Below are 16506 nucleotides of genomic sequence, written 5' to 3'. Positions count from 1 at the left end.
TATGAGCGAAAAACGTGCTTTTGTGTTGTTCGATTTTTTTTGCATATTTTCTTCACAAGACTTAAGTCTCAAACATACGCATTTCTTTTCTAATGGCCTTTCGAAAATTTTCATGAAAAGAAATGCTGGTTTATAATTCTTTTCCGATAAAATTCTATAATATTTCTACTGATCTATTCTTGCTACTCGAGTTTATGAAGGAGATATATAAGGCGCATGAAAAATCATAAACAATTAAATATCTCGTAAATTATTACGTTTTGACATGATTTATACTATTCTGGATTAATGAGAGGGATACACTATTTATTAAAAATACTACAATTTATTAAAACTTATATATGTTATTAGAATGCTCCTCGTCGCTTATTGATGCTAAGAGTCACCGAATTGGTGGGAAAGCATTTTCGATCGCTTGAAAGAAGCGATTTCTTCTTCTTCTCCTTGATTCAGAAGCCAGATAGGCTGATACTGGGCCATTGAGGATTCCTATAATAGATATAAAGTATTTTAAATGAAATATGTAAGTGTAGCATGCATTTGATTTGGTGGTTACTTTCCTCTGCCCAGACGCCTGCTGCCATCCAGCGGTAGTTGCACGCCATAGGAGGAGAGGGAAATTTAAAACAAGAGCTCGCTAGCTTTCATAAAAGGCTAGGAGAAGCCTGCACAACTTGGGGGGGGGGGGAGGGTGGGAAAGGAAAGGAAAGATATTTTCAGGAGAGTTAGGATTTGTTACATAAATAAGAACGAAGTTGAAGATTGTAGAGTCATTTTGTGACTGTAGAGATCGTATTCAAATATGATTGATTCTTTGCTTTATTGCTCCACAAAAATAAGAAGAGGAATCGATCATGTTAATTCTATATAAGCTTTTATTTAAATTGTAGTGATTAGATCTCAGACGATTAATCACAACAATTTCCTCTCTGTTAAGGGAGGTTCCGTCAAATCAAGTTTTTTTAGAGACGTGTGAATAGTGCTCGAAGTGGAGTGCGCCTTTAGTAGAAGCTGTTGTCTTGAGATAGCTATTAAATTGTAGCGCAGCCTTATTCCTGGATTCGTAAAAGAGATCTTCATGTGGAACACGAAAATTGGAAGAAAAGCTTTTGGTTGCAGCTTCTTTGGCAATAGAGTCAGCAGTTTCATTTCCCGAAATACCAGAGTGGGAAAGAATCCAAAAAAGAGTGATGGAGATGTGATCCTTAGTTGCATTCAGAATGACCTGTTTGATATAATAAATTATGTAATTACGCTGATAATACTTATTGTAAATAACGTCGAAGACGCTCTCTAGAGTCACTGCAAATGGTTATGCGATCATGGTTGCAATCTCGAGCAAGTAGGGCTTGCCCTACTGTACTGTATGACTCCAAGAAAACGATGTGAGTTCATTCTAGGGATGTAAAAAGGAAGGAGAAATGTTTTGTTCAGGCTAAAAATGATCCACTTGGATTTTGAGGGAGATATCCAAACCTCTGCTTCTCAGGTAAATATCATTAAGTGAATGTTGAATAAATTTGATAGCGTCATTGACATTCCGTTGCGTAGAGTAGAAAACAGCATCATCGGCACATTATAAATTGGCATTGTGTATCTGTGAGGCCATCTCCTAGAAATAGATATTAAATAGAAGAGGACTAAGAGTGGAGCCCTGTGGAATGCTTTTGAATGAATCAAAGGGGCCTACCAACGTACCGTTGACGAAGCATCGTCCACCAATGAAATTTCGATAAATTTCCTGATGTAAGCTAGAATACCTATATCAAGAAGATCATTAATTAGTATATGCGAATCAACGTTATCGAAGACGTCCGTCAATGTCAATGAAAATTGCCACAGTGGGAGAATGATTCAAAAATCAGATTTAACATTGGTGATAAGCATGGCCATTATCCGTACAAGATCTAAATAACCTAAATCCTGAGTTTGAAAGAATGAGACTATACAAGTAAAGTATATTAAAATGTTCCATAACTTTAGTGAAACAGGAGATAGGTAACTGACGAGACACTTAGTTTGAAAATGAGGACGACAAGGAAGTCAGACTATGAGTCAGGGAAGATATTATTGAAAATTCCCAGGAGAGAGTCTAAGTACTCAGAGAGTAGATTGAGAATAATAGAGTAATCAATTTGGTCGAGTCCAGGAGAAGAGGGCGGAAGATAAGACCCTTGTGAAATCGTGAAGGTGAAGGATCATTGAGTCGGGAAAAAACATTCGGATTCATGTCTTCTAAAATTGGGAGAGCAGGAAGGAGGATATAATTTAGAGATCGCATCATTAAAACTTTGCTGAAATTTCAGATCGTTACCGGAAACTTTGTGTTTGTTACGTTTGAAACTTTTGATGAAGGACCATATATATGGATGGAGTACGGCCACACTGTACACTGAAATCACTCATCAGGTTACGCCAACTAGAGCGTTTGTTAAAGTTTGAATTAAAGTTTAAGAGATTCTCTGCGGAAGGTTTTTAAAAGAGAATAAATTTCCGGAGAAGGATGTTTGAGGGCATGCTTTCGTTGATCAACGACTTGGGAACACGCGTTGTTCCATCAGAGGGGAGGACCATCAGGCTGTCTTGAATAAACCTGATTGTGCGGAAGTTTTTTGTTAACTGGGACAAAATTTCTAGCAGATTCCAAAATGAACGAGAAAAATTTATTATAACGGGCTATAAGAGAAGCGTCCGTAAAAGGAGAAAGTCTGAAGCATTAGACTTAAGATATAAATAGATATTATCTAGATCATGTGATTTTAGAGAGAATTTGTAGCAAAATTTAAGTGAGTACTGAGGTAAAAATTAAAATTCCGTAATAACCGGACGATCACTGCCATAAGTGTCTTTCAACTCGAGTTTTGCATAAGAAGAATAAAAGAGAAGATGAATTGACAAGATCAATATTAATAGCAGAGTGGGATGAGAGGTGAACTAGGGTGAAAGAAATTTTGTTGAAAATAATTAAGTCGCCTCTTTAACTTTGAGAAGTTTAGCACCTGAAGTTGATGTATTGGTATATCTCAATCGCGGTGGTAAACGTTGAGGTCTCCAACAATAAGGAATAGCTTAAATTTTTGAAATTGATTTATGAGATCTGAGTAAAAGGACGAAGGGGTTTTGACCTGAGGGTCTAGTAGATATTAACAATAATAATGGGATCTTTAGGAGAAAGAAGTTTGATGACAACGAATCTACAGACGAGAAAGAGAAGGAAGATTAATCATTTCAAAATTAAGATTTTCTTTGATTAGGATACAGATACAGGATACCTCTATCTCCAGGTTGAGAAATGTTTAATCTGGCTATGAAGCTTCGAATGTTAAAGTTGTTATCGGGTTTAAGCAGAGACTTTCCTGCAAACAAATGATGTCAAAATTATGAGAAATGGATTAGAGAGAGACTAGGTTGTATCTAGCCCCCCTGCAATTCCATTGTAATAGTTTAAGGAATTAGAAAAGTTCCTAGAGTCGCTGCGGGAGTGTTTGTAAGAGTAAGGGGATTTCGAAGAGGGGGAACGTAAAAAAGATTTTGAGTGTGATCTAGTTCCGAAAATTGTCTTCTTAGACAGATATGGTTAGACGAGAAGTTATCAGAGTAATGACATTATAGTTAAAATTTGAAGGCATATCAGATGATTGTCGGAAGCATAGGAGGGGGGTTGAAGGATGGTATTCGAGATGAGTAAGAGAATAATGCTAATAATTTTAACTGCGTCGTTCGTTTGCAAAAAATTAAGAATTCAGTAATTAAGTGAAGAATATTATTAAAAGAGGAAGAGATGAAAAAGTTCGCCGAGGGGGGGGAAATTGCTAGAAGAAGAGAGAATGTTCTGGAGGGAAACTCTGTTGCTGGAGACCTACCGTTAGAATCTCAAAAAGCTTTGTGATACGCTTCAATATCGAAGCCGGGAAGCGAAGTTGAGTCTTTGAAATATTTGAAGAAGAAGATGTATGTTTGGTAAATTGTGTGGAGGGAAGAAGAATTGTTTGTTCGAAGAATTACTATGTACTTGAATGCCTTAGAGAGGGGGGGATTCGCTTGGAAGTTAACGGCATCGGCGTAAGATCTGAAAGAATTAAGCGGTATATTATTTTGCAACCAGTTTTAGGGGTTGTAAGAAAATTACCTATATGACTTTGTTCTCGAAAAGAGGAGAAATTACCTGAGTTAAGGATGCAATTCGAGTTAGGAGAGTTAATGCTATTGGTGACAATTTTTCTAGCGTCAGTCAAAGGAATGTTTTCAGTAGCCGCCAGGCCAATAATGCGTGATTAAGAATGAGAGAACAGAGATTGCACTATGGTTACCCTGACAGTTGATGCACTTATTAGGTTCTCCTTGCGTGGACAAAATTCATTTTCAGCGTGTTTTTTGCTGCTGCAGTTGAGACATCTAGGTTCGCTTTTGCATATTCTGGCTATGTGTCCAACGCGATAATAAAAGACGCAGATTTTAGGCCTGGAACTGATTTTAAAAATGAAGATCTCTTTTGGAAGGGTTTGACCTGCACATTTGATGCGCAAGATTTTAAAAGGGATATTCAGATTTATCTCCATCTCGGTTGACTTTGCGATTAAATCTCTGAATGTCGAGAATTTTCAACGAGGAATTTTGATGTTAGAGCGAATGGTCTCGATATCAATTTCAACTGGAATATCTTGAATAATCCCTGTCGTGAGAACTTTGTGCAGGCATGAAGGTATTATGTTGAGCGAAGGTTTGTCGTAATTCTGTTGGCAGCGTTGGCGGACATTCGATGAGAATTTTTCCTTTGTCAATCTTCTTAATCTCAGCAATGCCGGGAATGTGTACTTTGGCAATGCTACTAATCAAAGTAGGATGGATGAAGCTATCTCGATTAGTAGAATACACATAAACTACGAATACACATATACTACTACTAAGAGCCATTATCTTGAGATCGGTAAAGGACCGGGACAATCTTAGGTTGAGAAGCGTTCATCAAGTTTGTAATGTCTGTACTTACAGAATCATTGGTAGATAATTGAGTAGGTGGCTTCGATTGTATAGATAGATTAGAGGTATATGACAATTTCTTTGATGTAACACTCGAAATGTCCTCGTTGCAGTCCACCGGGTTAGACACAGTTCACTTTCTAGTATTCATAACTTTTGAAATTTGCATTTTTGAAGACTCTGTGGGTGATTGAGATATAAATTTCTTATTGAAATCAAGAGATGACGCAATAGCGTTTCTTGAGGCACACTTGGTCGGAAGGGAAATGCCCATTTCTTGAATGAGATCTTTTAAGAATTCTTGTTTTGAAACATCAGGAGAGTTGAAATCAATGGGAATTCATAGTGTTAGGATACAAAGGGAGATTAGAATTAAAAATGAAAGAAGGGGGGGAAAAAAGGAAGCGTTAGAACGACTATGATGCCCATCTGATCCCAATCTAAGGCCGAGACCATCGTGTGCGGGGGAAAATATAAGCCCAGAGAGATCAATAAACCACGCGATGGATCAAATAAGAAAAAAAAAAAAGAAAAGAAAAAGGAGAGAATAATTGCTCTCAATAATAAGTGCTCGATAAAAAGCTAATAAACTCGTAGGTTATGCTACTCTCGAAAGACGTCCGAACCGCACGGCTTACGAAACGACATCACTCTAAAGAAGCGACATGTGAAAGAGCTCATTTTCGGGCCGACGGCGAGCACACGAGCATGGGTTCGTGCTTGTGTTTGTATGTGTGTTATAGCATACCACGATAAATGATTGAACTTGTAGGCGTGGAAAAATGACATTTTGAAATTTATGTTGAATGCCTTTTCGTTATTATTTGCTTAATTGTGAAAATGTGACTTATCTCGAAACGAATAAAATATATTTACATATAAAATTCCAAAATAACTTTAGTTTTCATCGATAATTACATTGATAAGTAATTATCGATGAAAACTAAAGGTAGCTTGAAATAATGTATATTTTACCCGTTTCAACAGTTATCAAACCATGTATTTCTGCTAGAGTCACTTTACATACATTTTACGACCATTTACTGACTGTTATAGGAGGAAAAGACAGTTTTCATCGATTTTTATTAGTGTTTTAAAGCAATCTCGTTATTTCGTTTCATCCAAATTGTCTTTATTTAAAAATAGCATGCAGCATAAATTAACGTGTCATTTCTCGCTTCTGACGATTCCAACATCGCGATTAGTCAGGAGTCTTAATTATTGATTGCAACATTTAGCCTTAACACTTTCAATCAAAATCTTCAATATTTTGAAAAGCCTATCTTTCCTTCAATAGGAATTGCGATAATAAATATTTTTTTTGTAAATGTTTTATATAAAATAAAAAATTACTCATTTCCCGATTCTTGTCGGAATGAATAACAAAATCACTATAGTAAACTTTTGATCTACAAATAGCAAAGCGCTTATATTTTTAACACTTTTTTTAATGTATAAGTACTGTGTTCCACTTAAAAAGTGAATTACAAAGAAGTATTAACTTTAAACAGATGTTTAATAAATTTTAAAAGGCTTCAAATATTCTTTTGTAAATAAAGATATGAATTCAAAAACACTGAATGTTCTTTCACAGCTGTTCTTTTTATTCACTAAGTATTAAAATATTTTAGATACACATATATATTACACATAAGCTTACATTTATGTAACATTTTATTCATCGTGTAGTATCAGTCATATAGTTTTATAGATTCTAATTATCTATGTTTATAATTAAACTTATTCCTTATTCTATATTGTTGTATTTTGTTATTCTTCTTATTATATGATATATCCCTTATAAGAGATACATATCATGATGTCTTTGCAGGTTTATGCGGCCTATGAGACTGGTTTAGCAGCTGGTACCAGTTTGAAACTGCATGTAACACCAAGGACCACGGCGCGGGAAGTCGTGGATCTTGTTGTAAAGCAATTGAATATGGCAGTAATCCTAAAAGGACAAAAGGGACCTACTTACACAGCTGATGAGTTACCAAACTTTTGTCTAGTTGCTGTAATCGGTGCGCGAGAGCGTTGTTTAAGAGATGATTTTAAGCCGCTTCAGTTGCAAAATCCGTGGAAAAAAGGACGGTTGTACGTTAGACAAAAGCAGGATGTTCTTGCTGCACTTGAGCACAGTAGTAAACATACCGCGTACTTATAGCAAAAGTAAAGCGGTATTTCCGAATAATGATCTTACTTATTGAATAACATAAATTAGATTTCAGTACGGCCTACACGTACAAACGCAATGTTCCCAAATAATGATATTTCGCATAAAGCATCCTAGTCGTGCATCTTCAACGGCATAATAAATGAATTTTAGTAAACAGCGATCTAAAAAAAAAGTAGTTCATATGATGCTTCATAAACCGAGAGAGATTTTCTTAAATTTTTCTTCTAGTTAATAATATTCTTGAATGTGACTTCGTGAGATCCGGTTATTTCATATGAAAAACAAATTATAAATTCAAAATCATTTTACTAAAAAGAAAAAATTGAGTCCCTAAATAAGGGACATATTAGTTAAAAAATTAATACACTTTTGACAAATTGTTTATTAAGTTGGCTATCTTCTATTTTTTACTTTTTATAAACGAAATAGTATTTTTTAATACGAATATTTTGAATCCATGTAATTATATTTAAGTCTAATTTCACTATTAAACATAGATTTAGGATCACTATGTGTAATTGTGATAATAGAATGACTATAACTTGTAATATATTTGAATGAAAAACAAATTTTGAATGTTAGATAATACAAAAAGTTTAATTAAGTCTAATTATGCTTTTTTGTATAAAAAAGAAACTTTCATGGATTTGTAAAAACCATGAAAAATCTAAATTTAAGCATTATTTAAACGATCATTACATTTCAATCGTATACTGTTTTAATCGTATATTGTTTTATTTTTCCCTAAAATGTAAAGTCTATAATAATTTCTAATTATTGAATCCAATAATTACACTATGCAACTTCATTTTGCAATACGAGTGTGCATATAGTTATTTTTGACGTAGTTTTGTGTGAATGTCAACAAAAGTTGGCTATCACGTCGCAATTTTATTAAGAAAAATGGTGATTAAAAACACAAAACAACGATTTCAAGCTAGTTTTCAAAACATTGCAGCACCGGCAATTAGTTTTTTGTTTAATTTTATTATATAATATCATCAAAGTATGAACTTTTGGCTTTAAAATGTATTTCGATTCATTTCGATGATATGATCTTTTTGTTTCCAAGATACAGCAGTTTGAAAATAGGGATAGAAGATTCTTTCCTTATGTATAACAATATCCAACAAATAAATAATATTATTTTAAAGAAAAATAAAACTTTGATTATTTCGAAATTTTTATTCTATCTTCTTTAATAGAATATTTTTTAATAGATTATTAGTACCCAGTGAACTAATAAGAGGAACACCAAATGACAATATCGGAGATTTTGATGCGCTTTTTACAGACAGTTCTTGAACCAAAAAAAAAACCATATGTGTCCGGCGATTTTAGCCATTGGCGCATAGTTTCAAGGAATCGATTTTTTAAATAATCATTGTAATAATTTGAAAATGGATTATATATAGGAAAATCAATATCTTTATAAATTTTATTTTATTTAACTGAATATTAAAGATAAAAAAATACATCTGGGTAGATGATTCTGAATCTTGGATGATAATTCTCAGCAAGTAGATCGTGCTCGAAATGATATTAATTTCAGTAAGTATTCGACTCAATTACGCGCGCAGCGAACTAAAAAAGTATTTCAATAAAATTTTACAAGCAGCATTATAAGATCTTGATTTTTTTAATGAAAATCTCAAACTTTATATCCTCTAAAAAGAGCAAATAGATACAATATTACTTTTATGTTTTTATACTTTTATGATTTACAATACTACTTGCAATGATCCCTAGGCAGAATTTGACCATGATAGCCTATCTGATCAGATCGAATGATTGTGATTTTCATTTCGAAGAAAATGAAAATTACTTTTAGCGGAAGAATGCACAACACCAGAAGATATTAACATTAATTCTAATATTTCATCACCATTTTATTACACTGACAATTGACAATTAATGAATTATTACTCAAAATAGTAATTGTCTATTCGATATTAATTTATTTGAAATGTATTACATAAATTACGAATTATTTCTATCACAAATTCCAACAATTTTCTTTCCAATAATCTCTACTCTTTCAGAAAATTGGGAAATTTCCACTTTTTCAGCCAGTTGTAGTTTTTATAAAATTTAATCACAAATTTTCAATCAATCAGTTATATTTTATTTTGAGAGTCAATTGAGATAAGTCATTTGAGAGCAGATGTTTTGTCTTGCCTAGCATCAATAATCATTTTCCATTAACATATGCGATTTTATTATGAACATTTCTATCGTTTTCCATGCTAGTAAATTTTATTGAAATACTTTATTTCGGAGAATTGCTGCGCGTACAATTGAATCGAATGCTTACTGAAGTGAGCAACACTTCGACTGACGCGCAGTCTACTTGCTGCGTTCAAAATCATAATCCGAGATTCAGAATCATCCACCCAGGTGTAATTTTATTCTTTACATTCGATGAAATAAAATAAAATTTATAAAAATATTGATATTTTGATATTTGAAAAATATTTTTTTAGAGTACATTTTTCAAATTAATACAATAATTACTTAAAAAATTGATTTCTTCGAAACTATTAGCTAATGGTTGAAACGGCCACGTATCGTTTTTTATTTTTGCTTAAGAACAGCCTATAAAAGCATCAAAATTCCCAAATACTGTACCGATATTCCATCTGGTATTTCCCTTATAAATTACATAGCGTGTATGTACGTGTTAATTGTGTTATTTTACAGTTATATTGTTGAGTGAGGCATTACAACTAACACAGAACAGAAACATTCATTAGACGTTCATCAAGAAGATTCGAAACTTCTATTAAGCGTGAAACTTCCACTGGACATCCATTAGAAATCCAGAGTTCCGTATTTTATTACGTTGACTTCTATTCGATGTATTAAAAAATGTCTATTAGACGTTACGGATCAATTGTAATTGTTTGTCTCATAAAAGCTTTTCTAGATGTCTAAATGACATTAAATGATCAATTATAGATGAATTATAGAGCTCTAATGGATGTTGAAAGGGCATGCACACAGAAAAATATAATTACTTTTAAAATGAGAATATTTTTTCTCTGTTAAAAAAAATAACTTTTTTTTGTTATTATTAACTTTTTATTTTTTCTGTTCAATTTATATTTTTCGCTACTGTTTCGCATACCTATGTATATTCTGTCTTATTAACTACAATAATTATTAAAAAACGTATCATATCGTCGGTAAGATTCGAATCTAGAATGGTGGCTTAATACATTTACACTGAGCTAATCGCACGCTCTGATCAAGTCATTGCCAATGTTATACTTTCTACTGTAATCATTTTTAATTTCAGTCTCTGTTGATAGTTTAATATTATTAATATTTGAGGATATTACATGTAAACAACGAAGTAACACTGATATTTATTATACTTAGTTTGAGTTTGGAAAATGGCAATGACAAAGTATTTGTCCTTAGTGCCGGCTTAGTCTCTGGTCTCGAGAGATCGCCCGATCGTGGCAAGCTGTTTCGTCTCGCTACCATAGTGCATTCAGCAATGTAAATCTTAGATACGAGCTAGCAGATGGCAAGCTTGAGCACGATCTCCGAGTACCAAGAATTAATTCCGAACGCTACAGAACTGTAAACTGTCCTTTAAAAACTGAAAAGGAGTCAAGCGCAGATGTCGCACAAATAATATATCTATAAAATGTGAAACTTCTTTATTCCCTAAAACACGCTTACATGTTTCGACTCACTTTTGAGCCCTCCTCAGAGACAACATAAATTTATACAAATAAAAATTATTCTGTTATGGTGAGCTTTCCTACCTCGAGAATTTAAATGCCAGAATTAAAACTCAAAAAGAGTGAAAGAAAAAGAAAAAAGAAAAATGAACTAAAATAAGAAAATGATGGAAATACCAGAGTAGAGAAAAATTAATTTATAAAAAAACTTTAAAATTATAATTAATTATCCCAAAAATAAGGACGCTCTGATCACAAATCATAAACTATATCGCAAACATTACTATGAATTATTTAAAAAATCTTGATATTTTGGTTAATCAGTATCAGACACAGTGAGTCACTTTTAGTTTTAGCTAATATTATTCAAAGTTATAAATAAAAAAATTTAACATTAAAACACTAATCAATTTCATGAAAATGAAAGTTGGAAAGTAATAAAAAAATCACGCCAGAAAGACTCATTACTGCGTACGAACGACACTGACTGACTGACCTTTAAGATTAGATTATAAAATGAAACTGTTTATTTTTATAAATAAATAAAAAAATATCCTATTGAAAATTTCTTTCGCTTTACTAGAAACTGATAATAGTCTTATATTCTAAAAATAGATCGTTACACATGAATGTAGCAGACTTGTATGCAAGGTGTGTTTTCTTAAAAGAAAATATTACATTGCAAAATAAATTTCAGTAATTTATAAATTATATCATATTTGATTTATATTTCGTTGGAGTCTTTAACATATTAATATAGTTTGATTTTATTTCATTCTTTATGTGCATAAGCTTTGATCTAAAAATTAATTAGAAAATTCTTTGTTTTCAAATACGTGACTTCAAATAACTTTAAATTCATAAAGAGGAAAAGAATTAAAAACTTACTTTCCTCGTTAAATATTGTACATAATATACTCCATCAATTTCTATTTGATAATATTTGTTTGAGCGTTTGTAAACTTATTATAACAATTCAAATACACTTTTTGTAAAATAGAAATATTAAAAGAGATGAATGTATGTTATGTGTTAACGAATCAGTTGAATACATTATTATACATATACAGGTTATGAATTTAATTTAGGCACGAAAATTAGCTCTGCGAGTTTGGTCTTTGAATCTGAAATGGATCGAGCAGCTCGATTAGTTCTAGAAATGTTAATACCGAACGCAGATGAGATAACATGTAGCAGAAGATGCGAGTTGCCAAACAATTTTCAATAAAAGAGCAAACAGATGCCGATTTGCATTACTGAACGCACCTCATATCTGAATGTTGCATGCCTTATTTTTTGCGTAAGTGTGACCAACTTTGATTGTGCTATTTGTATTTGGATTCTAATGTTTCTTCCCTAGTCTATCTCATCCTTCTTCCCATCGAGAAGCGATTGTCCTCGGCAGCGGCACGATATTGATATTATATCAGCATCAGGCTGTAAGATTTACAGGCTAATCTAAATAGTCGTAAAATTAATTATATCAGGCTCGAGGGGCAGGTTGACACTTTTCTCTGCCAAATTCTTTCGTTTTATGAAAAAATACTCGAATAAGTATAATTTTATTTTTCGTAAAAATAAAGGCTTGACAAGAAAAAAGGATAATAATTCAGTTTAGCTCCTATTACTTCAAAAATCAATAAAATTACATTTATTTGATATGTTTTTGCATAAAATGAAGAAATCTGTCAGAAGTCACTCTGCCCCGCAAGCTTGAGATCTTAATCATTAAAGTTTATGACTATTCAGGTTAAAAATCTGTCACAACCACGAAATATTGCGATGCAAATAAGCGCTAGCTGCGATCATATTTTCATATGAGACGCGGGTCTGGGTCTATCGTGGGCTATTTAATAAATTTTACTGCGAATACTAGTCATTTCCATACCAGATCCAGGCACAAGATTAGGCCTCTTATAGATCATGTCAGATTTTTTTCAAGTGGTTATGACGTGGCAAAGCAATGGCGAAATATCATGATCAATATTGTGGTATTGACGAGAAAAGTTCTACGGATTTAAAAGAAGTAATAAATTCTTTATTCAAAATAATAAGATAAATATTGAAAAAACATCATTTTGGAACAATATAAGTTTACAATTTGATCCCAAAATACTTATTTGAATTAAAAATATGAATTTACTTTAAACAAGAAAAAATTTCTTGTTTCTGAACTATATTTCATTTTTCCTAAATCTATTGTATGAAATTGAAAGAAATATATCAAATTTTTCTGGCCTAATAAATTTTTTTACATTAATATATTATTAAATATTCAAATTAATCAAATCCAACTCTTCTTCGATAAAATTTTATACTATACTTCAAAAGAAAATTAATTCTTATTTTGAGTATATGATAATGTATATTTTTAAAATTTGTGATGAGTACATTTTAAGACTTACTACTACTAGGAAATATTCTTTATTAAGAGTAACCGTTCTTAAAAGAAAAAAATATATATAAAATGAATAATTACTTTTCTTAGTAATAGAATGATATTTTTCTATGATGATCAATTGTAGATGTTTTATAAAGCTCCATTATATGTTTAAAAAATATTACGATTCAAAAGTAGATATTTTAGAGAGCTTCATTAGTTTAAAAGATTTAATAAAATTTAGTATAAGGGCTAAATGAGTTAAGCACGTTATACAGTGCAAGAGATATAGTGTTACAATCACAAATTCTTCCAAATGTTTCGGTTTACAATGGAATCATCTCCAGTGGATACATAACTTATATTAAATCTGTTCTTATCTTCTTTCGTATATTACACATCATTATATATATAAAAACAATTAACTTCGCAAACAATTAACCTCAGCACACAATTTCGGAATGAAAATTTCCTAAAGCTCAAGTGACCATTGTTTTACCATTATGATATTGGTTGTACGTTTATGTTACATGTCGCAAATTAATAAACATCAAAACGCATTCGTAATTTCTATCAAATCCGGATAACATTATTATGCTATAACAATTATATTGGCTTCGACATTCGAGAATTAACAGACTAAACAGGAAGACAGTTTACATGTCAATGCTAGATTGCTCAATACATACCATAATTATGTTTTGTTTCTTAGATAGCCAATTGATTTTGGCTTCAATCCTTTTCTTTTCTCTCGTAAATAAGAAAAAGCAAGCTTTCAGAAAAATTCATCACAAATTATTATAAGAAGCAAACGAGGTAAGATACTTGCAATATTGCAAGAGATGCATTCTAAGATGATTTTTTCTATAAGTATCATTCAATTCGATTTTAAGAATTTTTTGAAAAAAAGAATCTTTTAGACGCAAGAATTTCTGAATCGACATGTGATGCAATTCAAATTATTCAATTTATTCAAATGTTGTGGTTTTAACTTATTAACAATATAATGTTTTAAAAATCTAATTTGAATATTATTGTTCCTAATAATAGATTTACGAGGCTTGATCCATAGTAGGTTTGATTGCGTGTAAAGCAAAGTTATCTTGTATAAATTTAAAATAAGAACAGCATGTTATATTTGACATATGTTTACAACCAGCGTAATTAAATAAATTATTATGAGAACGAAGGAAAAACAATAAAAAGTACATAAGAATCAAATATAAAGAAATATTTTAAAATATGAAAAATCAAAAGAAAGTATGTATAATATAATATTCTATAATGGATTAAAAATATAACATGTTTCGATCTCACGATTGAGTCTTCTTCAGATATGCATATAGGAGATGTTACATTGGATGAGAGCATCATTTTTATATGATATATTTTCATTGGATTATTAAACATTATTATATTTATCCAAAAAATGGATATTTTCCAAAAAATAATGTCTATAAGATCGATTGTGTTGAGTGTGATGCAACATATGTAGGATAGACTGTAGGAAATTTAAGACAAGAATTAATGAACACAAAAATTACATCCGGTGGAACACGTCCATTTGATAGCTGAGCATAGGTTGCAGCACGGATCCTTTGATTGGGACAATATTAAAATTTAGACGAAGAACTTTGTTGTAAAAAGCATTTAATCTCCGAAATGTTGAACATTAAAAAACAAAAAAAAAAGTCTAAACTTATAAACAAATAGCGATCTATACAAAGCTTACATACTGTTAATAAACAAAATTTGACATTGCCATACTAAAATTTTTCTATTATCCATTAGTTAGTGTCATACGTCTGCCGATTGTAACATATGTTTATCAAGTGTCTCATTTTTAATATCTTTTTATACAATATTTATTATCTATATACATCTTTAATTTTATATTATAACTAATTATTTTACTATATATATATATAGACTAATATACTCACGCTTAATAATTTAGAAATTGACAAGCATCTTCTCGACATGCGAAATTTTATTTTATGGCCAGCTAGGTGAGTTATTTTGATCAAACTGATGATTTTACTCGAATTTTGTTATTATTCTCTTAATTTATTTCCAACTTGTTACCAGAATACGAAATTTCAAACAACTGATCATCCAGTCATTTGCGAGTGATTTCCGTTTCTCAGCAAAGCATTTCACTGGTCATCATCACTATGTGTATAATTTTCAACTATCTATCAATTCAACTGCTTTCATCCAATATAACATTTCCTGTATTCATATTTAATTTTATTTTATTTTAATTTAGTTTATTATTGCAAAGCTATATAAAAAAACTATATGTTAATAGAGTAATAGACAAAGTATGATACAATAGACTATAATTACATAAACATAAATACAATAAATAAGTATTGTGCCGGTATTTCACGGCACGGTTCGAAATCCATAGAGGACTTTGAGAGTTAATGAGTAGTAGCTTTGTAATTTTGAGTAGAAATATATTTAACAGTTTTACGCATTTCATCAGTGTTTTCCATTACAACTCCATTTAGCTATTTAAAATTCGTCACATAGGTCTTCTACAGTTTCGAGCAGTTACAGGCAAAACAACGCGACGTATTTCGTTCTAGTTCTTTAAGTGATGACTACATTCGCGATCATATATATCTTGATTTTCACGATAGTCTTGGCCTGTCAACATTCTATTTATCCAACGAGGCCAGCTTTTGCGCAAACGTCTTGGTTTCTACTGTTTATACTCGGGGTCTTCTTTTATATTAATTATATTTAATAAATTCGTTTCGACGAGAAATATCTTGGTTTAACTTTTGATTGTTGATATTTTCTGGCACGTTCTTGGCAATTAGCATTCGTGACATTCCTCCCCCCTTAAAAAACAAGGTTTTCGAACAAGGTTTTAAGAAAAACGAATTTTCTTAACTCGCTCTATTGCAATTGAAAAATTTTCCCGAAAGATTTACAATTTTTTCTTATAATCATTTCTTAATATTAATATAACGTCGTCGCTACATCTTTTTATTTCTGCGCCTTCCCGCCTTTGTCCCTATTTATTGACTATATAATACATACAATATTAATTATAATTAAAATAGCAGTACCTGTTTCTATGGGATAGATTATATATTTATTGTTGAATACATGATTGTTATTCTTTCCTAAATATTCCTATATCTCTAAACTTAATTTAGTTAGTTCCTTAGGATTTTTAATTAATTGTTTAAGAGGAAGGAGGCTTTGGGAGATCGATTTTAATATCCTTTTCCTTTTGGAATTATATGTTAAGTTATATT

At 31.4% G+C, this 16506-nt stretch overlaps 1 protein-coding gene across 1 annotated transcript in view; it reads left to right on the top strand.

The window, feature by feature from the left end:
• The window catches only part of LOC108691758, a 94725-nt gene extending 87371 nt beyond the window's left edge, over positions 1 to 7354 (top strand). The window contains exon 11 of the mRNA XM_018199651.1: positions 6812 to 7354. Coding sequence (XP_018055140.1) covers positions 6812 to 7147 — 336 coding nt within the window. The 3' untranslated portion in view covers positions 7148 to 7354. The remainder of the gene's footprint in view (positions 1 to 6811) is intronic.
• Positions 7355 to 16506: the final 9152 nt, after the last annotated feature.

This window comes from Atta colombica, unplaced genomic scaffold (assembly GCF_001594045.1).
Source record: "Atta colombica isolate Treedump-2 unplaced genomic scaffold, Acol1.0 scaffold106, whole genome shotgun sequence".
In the NCBI taxonomy this organism is placed as follows: domain Eukaryota; kingdom Metazoa; phylum Arthropoda; class Insecta; order Hymenoptera; family Formicidae; genus Atta; species Atta colombica.
The sequence above is the reverse complement of the archived record's forward strand: the minus strand, read 5'-3'. Positions and strand labels throughout refer to the sequence as shown.